At 21.6% G+C, this 8,361-nt stretch overlaps 1 protein-coding gene across 1 annotated transcript in view; it reads right to left on the reverse strand.

Moving 5' to 3' along the window:
• Positions 1-6,182: 6,182 nt before the first annotated feature.
• The window catches only part of LOC117177675 (post-GPI attachment to proteins factor 2-like), a 27,751-nt gene continuing 25,572 nt past the window's right edge, over positions 6,183-8,361 (reverse strand). Inside the window, exon 5 of the mRNA XM_033368501.1 lies at positions 6,183-8,007. Coding sequence (XP_033224392.1) covers positions 7,880-8,007 — 128 coding nt within the window. The 3' untranslated portion in view covers positions 6,183-7,879. The remainder of the gene's footprint in view (positions 8,008-8,361) is intronic.

The following is an 8,361-nucleotide window of genomic DNA, read 5'->3' on the forward strand; positions in this document are numbered from 1 at the left end:
TTATTCTGTCAAGTTTAGAAGTTATCACATTTTTTTCACTTGTACGTAAAAATTCTTTTATAAATTTTGGCATCGGTAATGCCAACTTTGAATGTAAATTTCAAAGTTTTGCTGAAAAAAGGCCTCGGACTCATTTGAGAAATTCAAAATAGTGTCAATATACATTTTGAAAAATATATAAACATTAAAGAAAATTGTAAATTGAATTTTGAACACTTGAAAACTCGATTCTCATTTTTTTTCCAAAATTCAGCAGTTCAATTTTCTTCGTTTTTTAACAAAAGAATTTTCTGCAGTAAAATAAAAAATTTTTGTTTATAGTTTTCAGAAATTTAAATTTAAAACGTTTAACTTTCAATTTTTAACATTTCGAAAATTAATTTTTGAATTGAATTTTCAAAAGTATGATCATTTAACTGTTGTAAATATAAATATTGTAAAGTCAACTTTTGAAAATTCAATTTGGAATTTTTTTCAATATTTTTAACAGTTTAATTTTCAGCAGATATATTTTTTAAAGCAAGAATTTTGATTTAAAACCAAATTTAAGAAGCCTGAATTTCAACAGATTAAAATTCAATTTTCTTCATTTTTCAATAATAGAATTTTAAAAGTCAATTTTCTAACAGTTGAGTTTCTTTGAGACAAGATTTAATATTTTCTAAAGAATTTCAGCAATTTGAATTCCAACCGTTCAAAAATCAATTAAAATTTTCTTTTTTTAATTTTCAATTGTTTAAAATCGAAATTTTGTATTCTTATTTAACAGTATGAACATTTAACTGTTAATAATTCAACTTTTTAAAATTCAATTTGTAATTTTCTTCAATGTTTAAAAGTTTAATTTCAAATAGTTTATTTTTTAACAGCGTAACTTAAAATGTTTTTAAATTTCAGAAGTTTGGATTTCAGCAGTTGAAAATTGAATTATTAAGAATTGAACATACAGCTATTGAAAATTCAATTTATCGTTTTTTTTTCGATTTTCAGCAGTTGCATTTTCCTTAATTTTTAAAAGTAGAAAATTAAAATAGACTTTTAATTTTTTTATGTTTTCGGAAGTTTAAATTTAAACATTTTAACATTAATTTTATTCAATTAAAAAAATTTGAAATTTAATTTTCAACAGTTGAACACTTAACTGCTGAGAATTGAATGATAGGAAATTCAACAGTTGACAATTCAATTCTTAATTTTCTTAATATTTTAGCAATTCCATTTTTTTCATTTTTCAAGAATAGAATTTTTTGCATTTATATTAAATTTTTGTTTAATTTTCAGCAATTTAAATTAAATGTTAAAAAAATTGAAAATTCAATTATCAACAGTTGAATTTTCTTTTATCTTTAAAAGTAGAAAATTGAAGAGAATTAAAAACTGAATTTTCATTTTTTTTATGAATGAAACAGTTTAAAATTCAATTTTCAATTTTTATTAAATTTTCAAAAGTTTGAGATGTAATTTTTGAATTGAATTTTCAACCGTATGAACATTTAACTGTTGAAAATATAATTATTGAAAATTCAACTTTGAACATTCAATTTGGATTTTTTATTCAATAATATTTAAAGGTTTGATTTCCAACAGATAAATTTTTTAAAGCGAGAATTTAAGTTTTGTTTAAGTTTTCAGCAGCTTGAATTTTTAACAGATTAAAATTCAATTTTCTTCAGTTTTAACCAGATGAATTTTCTTTAATTTTCAAAAGAAGAAAATCAAAAACAATTGAAAATTGAATTTTATTTTTTTTTTAATTTTCAGTAGTTTAAATTTTATTTGAATTTTATTCAATTTTCATAAATTTGCAATTTAATTTTCAACACTATCAACATTTAACCGTTGAATCCAATTTTTAATTTTCTTCAATTTTCAGTAATTGAATCTTCTTCGACTTTCAACAATACAATTTTCAAAAGTTTTATGTCTAACATTTGAGTTTTTTTCAGTAAGATTTTATATTTTTTACAGCATTTTAGCAATTTGAACTCCAACCTTTGAAAAATCAATTTTCAATTATTTTTATTTTTAACTGGTTGAAGTTGAAAGTTTGCATTAATTTTTTAATAATATGAACATTCAACTGTTAAAAATTTTACTGTTTAAAATTCAATTTGTAATTTCATTCAATTTTTAACAGTTTAACTTTCAATAGTTGAATTTTTACAGCATTATTTTGAATAATTTTAAATTTCAGAAGTTTGAATTTCAGCAGTTAAAAATTGAATTTTTAAGAATACAAAATTCATATTTTGAAAATGTAATATGTGATTTTCTCCAATCTTCAGCAGATGAATTTTCTTTCATTTTGAAAAGTAGAAAATTAAAGAGAATTAAAAACTGTATTTTCATTTTTTGATGGTTACAGCAGTTTAAAATTCAATTTTCGATTTTATTCGATTTTCAAAAGTTTGAAATTAAATTTTTAACAGCAACAACAGTCAACTGTTGAAAATTCAATTTTAAATATTCTTCAATATCTGAATTTTTTTTTATTTTACAATAGTAGAATTTTTCACAGTTAAACATTTTACTGTTGAAAATTCAATTTCCTTCATTTTTCATCAATAGAATTTTCAAAAGTTTCATTTCCAACAGTTGAGTTTTTTCCAGAAAGATTGTACATTTTTTAAAGAATTTCAGCAATTTGGATTTTAACCTTTTGAAACTCAATTTTTAACTTTTTTAAATTAAAATGTTGCAGTGATTTTTTAACAGTATGAACATTTGACTGTTAAAAGTTTAACTATTGGAAAATCAACTGTTAAAAATTCCATTTTTAATAGTTTGATTTCATACCGTTAAATTTTTTAAAGCGAATTTTCATTTTTTTTTAAGTTTCCAGTATTTTTAATTTCAAAAGTTTGAGATTAAAATTGATCAAATTTTCATCGGTTCAACTTTTTTCAATTTTCAACAGTTGAAAATTCAATTTTTAATTTTCTTAAATTTTCAGCAGTTTAATTTCCTTCGATTCTCAACAGTTTAAAATATAAAAAGGTAAAAGTTAAAGAGAATTGTTAAACGAATTTTATACACTTCAATTTCCAATAGTTGATTTTTTTTCTATTTTTCAATAGAAGAAAATTTTATTTTCAACAGTTGAATTTTTTTACAGTAGGATTAAAAACTTTTTTTTTAAGTTTTCAAACATTTTAAATTTACACCGTTTAAAACTCATTTTTATTTTATTTTTAACATTTTGAAATTTAATTTTTGAATTTTTTTCTAACAGTATAAACATTCAACTATTAAAAATCCAATTTTTGAAGATTCACTTATCAGTAGTTAAATTTTTTTTAATTTCCAAAAGTAGAAAATTAAAGAGAATTAAAAACTGAATCATCCTTTTTTCAGCAGTTTAAATTTCAACAGTTTAAAATTTAATTTTCAAAATTTTGAAATTTAACCCTTGAATTTAATTTTCAACAGTATGGACTATTGTAAATTCAACTTTTAAAAATTCAATTAAATCTTTTTTTCAATTTTTAACATTTTTATTTCCAACAGATACGTTTTTTTTTTAATTTTCATAAGAATAAAATTGAATTGAATTTTTTTAATTTAACGTTTAAATGTTTAACATCAACAGTTGAAAATTCAATTTTAATTTTCATCCATTTTTAGCAGTTGAATTTTCTTTAATTTTTAACAGTAAAAAATAAAAGACAATCTAAAATTGATTTTTCTATTTTTGTTTTGTTTTTAGAGAATTGAATTGAAAGAAATTTAACTGCTGTTTTCAATTTTTAATTTAATTTGTAGCAGCATGAACATTTAACTTTTGAAAATATAACCATTGTAAATTTAACTTTTGAAAATTCAAATTGGAATTTTTAAAAAATAATTCTCAAAAAAAAAGGAAATTGAATTGAATTTTTAAGAGTTGAACATTCAACTGTTCAAAATGAACAGTTGAAAATTCAATTTGTAATTTTGAGTAGTCGAATTTTCGTTAATTTATAAAAGTCGAAAATTAAAGAGAATTAACAATTGAATTTTCCATTTTTTTGTTTTGAGCAGTTTAAATTTCATTCGTTAAAATTCAAATTGTAAAATATTTGAAATTGAATTTCAAACAGTATAAAAAATCATTTTGTAATTTTTTCCAATTTTTAGCAGTTGAAATTTCTTCGATTTTCAACAGTTTAAAATATAAAAAGCTAAAAATTAAGGAGAATTAATTATTTAATTTTGTATACTTCAATGTCCAATAGTTGATTTTTTTTCTATTTTTCAACAGAAGAATTTTCAATAATTGAACATTCTACTGTTGAAAATCCAAATTTTTTTTTCATTTTTCAACAATAGAATTTTCCAAAGTCTTATTTCCAAAAGTTGAGTTTTTTTTAAAGTAAGATTTAAAATTTTTAAAAGAATTTCAGAAATTTGAATTCCAACCGTTTAAAAATCAATTTTCAATTTTATTTTATTTTCAACTATTAAAAATTGAAATTTTGCATTGAGTTTTTAACAGTATAAACATTCAACTGTTAATAATATAACTAATAAAAATTTAATTGTTTAAAATGAAATTTATAATTTCCTTCAATTTTTTACAGCGTGATTGTCAATTTGTTTAATTTTCAGCAGTGGATTTTCTTTAATTTTCATCGCTAGAAAATTAAAATAAATTTTCAATTTTTTTATGTATTCAGAAGTTTAAATTTAAAGTTTAAAATTTAATTTCAATTTTATTCAGCTTTCAAAAGTTGAATTTTCTTTGGTTTTCTACAGTTTAAAATATAAAAAGTTAAAAATTAACGAAAATTGGTAATTGATCATTTTTCAATATAAGAATTTTTAACAGCCAAAAGCTCAACTGTTGAGAATTCAACCAAAGAAAATTCAATTGTTGGCAATTCAATTCTTAATTATCTTAAATTTTCATCAGTTCATTTTTTTTCATTTTTATACAATAGAATTTTCAAAAGTTTTATTTCTAACTGTTAAGACGTTTGCAGTAAGATTTTACAATTTTAAAGAATTTCAGCAATTTGACTTCAACTGTATAAAAACCAATTTTCAATTTTATTAAATTTTCAACTGTTTAAAATTGAAATTTTGCATTTGATTTTTTAACAGTATAAAAATTCGACTGTTAAAAATTTAACCATTGCAAATCAAATGTTAAAAAATTCAATTTTTAATAGTTTGATTTCCTAAAATTGAATTTTTACAGCGAGATTTTAATTTTTTTTAATTTCTCAGTAGTTTGAATTTTAAAAGTTTGAAGGTCAATTTTATCAGTTTTCAGTTTTCAATTCTCTTAATTTTTCAACAGTTGAAAATTCATCTTATCAATTTTCTTGGATTTTAATTTTTTAAAATTTTTAACAATATAATTTTCTTCTATTTTTAATAGATGAAATTTCAACTTTTGAAAATTAAAGAAAATTGAAATTTAGATTTTCAACTGTCCAATTTTTTTTTTCACTTTTAATAGTTGAAAATTTATCCATTAATTTTCATAAATTTTTAAAAGATGAAATTTTAACTCTTTAAAATACCATTAAATTTTTTTTTAATTTCAACTATTGAAAAAGAAACTTTTCAACTTTGACTATTGGAAATTCAACGGTTGTAAATTAAAATGTGTATTATTTTCAATTTTCAACATTTTACAACTTAATATTTGAAAATAAAAGAAAATTGAATTTTTGAATCGAATTTTTAACATACAAGCATTCAAATATTGAAAATTCGATTTACAACTTTTTTAAATTTTCAGAAGTTTAAATTTTCTTCAATTTTTAACTATTAAAAATTAAAAATTAAATTTTCAAATGTTGAATTTCTAATAAAATTAAAATTAAAATTGAGTTTTAATAATAGAATACGCTAAAATTGAATTGAATTGGTGAAAGTACAAATTTTCATTTTCCTCATTTTAAACAATAGAATCTTCACCATTTTAATTTTCTTCAATTTGCAAAAGTTGAAAATTTATCTTTTGATTATCTAATTGATTAAATTATTAAAATAAATATGTTAATAAGAATTTTTAAGAATTAAAAAAAATTAAAATTCTCTTTATTGTTTTTGAAGAATTATTTAAGATTAAAACATTTTATGCAAAATTTATCAAACAATGTAAAAATCGAAATTAATTTTATATAAATCTAAAAACTCTAATAAATTTTATTAATCTAATTAATTATAACCTTGTAATTAATCGTAATTCTCTTTTAAAATCTCTTGAAAATTAAAATATTTTTAAAGTTCTTGGAGATCCTATAAAATCACAATTGTCTCATAAAATCTCTACAAATCTCTTGAAATACTTTTGAAATCCGCAAATTATCTTAAAATTTGTACCATCTCTCAAAGTTTCTTAAAAAGTTTGTGAAAAAAAAATCTTTTAAAATACTCTGCAAGATTTGAAACCTTACGAAATCCCTGAAATCAGTTCGAATCCTTTAAATTGTTCAAACCCCTTGGAATCGGTTTAAATGTTGGAAATCTCGCGAATTTTTTAGAAAACCCTTAAATTTTTTCAAATACTTTAAACTATTTTAAACCCTATAATATCCTTTGAAATCTCTGAAAACAGTTAAAAATGGAATCGGCTTAACTGTTGGAAATCTCGTGAATTTTTTAGAAAACCCTTGAAATGTTTTCAAATATTTTAAACTATTTTAAACCCTGTAAAATCATTTGGAATCGGTTTAACTGTTGGAAATCTCGTGAATTAGTTTAGAAACCCCTTTTAATTTTTTCAAATATCCCAAAAGATTTTAAAACCAATATCTTTAAAAATCCCTAAAATCAGTTCAAATCCTTTAAATTGTTTAACCCCCTTGGAATCGGTTTAAATGTTGGAAATCTCGTGAATTTGTTAGAAAACCCTTGAAATGTTTTCCAATATTTTAAACTGTTTTAAACCCTATAAAATCCTTTGAAATCCCAGGATTCAGTTAAATTTTTGAAACCTAGTAGAAACGGTTTAAATGTTGTAAATCTCGGATTTTTTTGTAAAATCCTTGCACTTTTTTCAAATATTCTAAAAGATTTTAAACATAAAATCCTTTCAAATTCCTGTAAACAGTTCAAATCCTTTAAATTGTTTAAACCCCTTGGAATTGGTTTAAATGTTGGAAATCGCGTGAATTTGTTAGAAAACCCTTAAATATTTTCAAATACTTTAAACTATTTTAAACTTTATAAAATCCTTTGAAATCCCTAAAAACAGCTAAATTTGGAATCGGTTTAACTGTTGGAAATCTCGTGAATTTTTTTTAGAAAACCATTGTAATTTTTTTAAATATTCCAAAAGATTTAAAAAATATCTTTCAAAATCAGTTCAAATCCTTTAAAGTGCTTGAACCCCTTGGAATCGGTTTAAATTTTGGAAATCTCGGAATTTTTTTATAAAATCCTTGCACTTTTTCCAAACATTCTAAAAGATTTTAAACATTATAAAATCCTTTCAAATCCCTGTAAACAGTTCAAATCCTTTAAATTGTTTAAACCCCTTGGAATTGCTTTAAATGTTGGACATCGCGTGAATTTTCTAGAAAACCCTTAAATATTTTCAAATACTTAAAACTATTTTAAACCCTATAAAATCCTTTGAAATCCCTAAAAACAATTAAATTTGGAATCGGTTTAACTGTTGGAAATCTCGTGAATTTTTTTTAGAAAACCATTGTAATTTTTTTAAATATTCCAAAAGATTTTAAACATAATATCTCTTAAAATCCCTAAAATCAGTTAAAATCCTTTAAATTGTTTAAACCCCTTGAATTCGGTTTAAATGATGGAAATCACAATAATTTTTTTAGAAACTCACTGAAATCATAAAAAATCTTTAGAAATTTTGATTTTTGAAATGGATGAGTCCGAGGCCCGGGGGAAAAAAAGGAATTCCCGTGAAAATGATTTATATGATTCTGAATCCTTTTGGCGATATGAGCAGACGTCGTCCTACAAAATCCCAGGCGGCTGTCGAATGGAAGCTCATATTTGTTACGACCACCAGATACTCGGCGAGCGCAAACATCGAGTAAACTGAAATAAATTCAGTATTTAGTTCCTTTTCTCAAATTTTCAACCATTTCTATTTAACTATTTTCAAAATTGAGTCTTTTCTTCATATTATAATGTTCGAATAAAAAAAAATAAATAAAAGCAAAAAAATATGGAAAAGATCGATATTTATAGCATGCAGTATTAAAAATAAGGCAGATAAGGAATTTACAAAATCTTTTAAATTGTCTTGTCCGTCTTAAAAATTTTAATTTCAAAGTCAAGAAACTGAATTTTTAATCTATTCTTCTCTTAGGGACTGTACTTAAATTACGTCATCCATGCCAACGAAATTTTTATTTAAAGTCACGGAATTTCACTGCGCAGAGAAAAGTC

This window comes from Belonocnema kinseyi, chromosome 8, assembly GCF_010883055.1.
Source record: "Belonocnema kinseyi isolate 2016_QV_RU_SX_M_011 chromosome 8, B_treatae_v1, whole genome shotgun sequence".
In the NCBI taxonomy this organism is placed as follows: Eukaryota; Metazoa; Arthropoda; class Insecta; order Hymenoptera; family Cynipidae; genus Belonocnema; species Belonocnema kinseyi.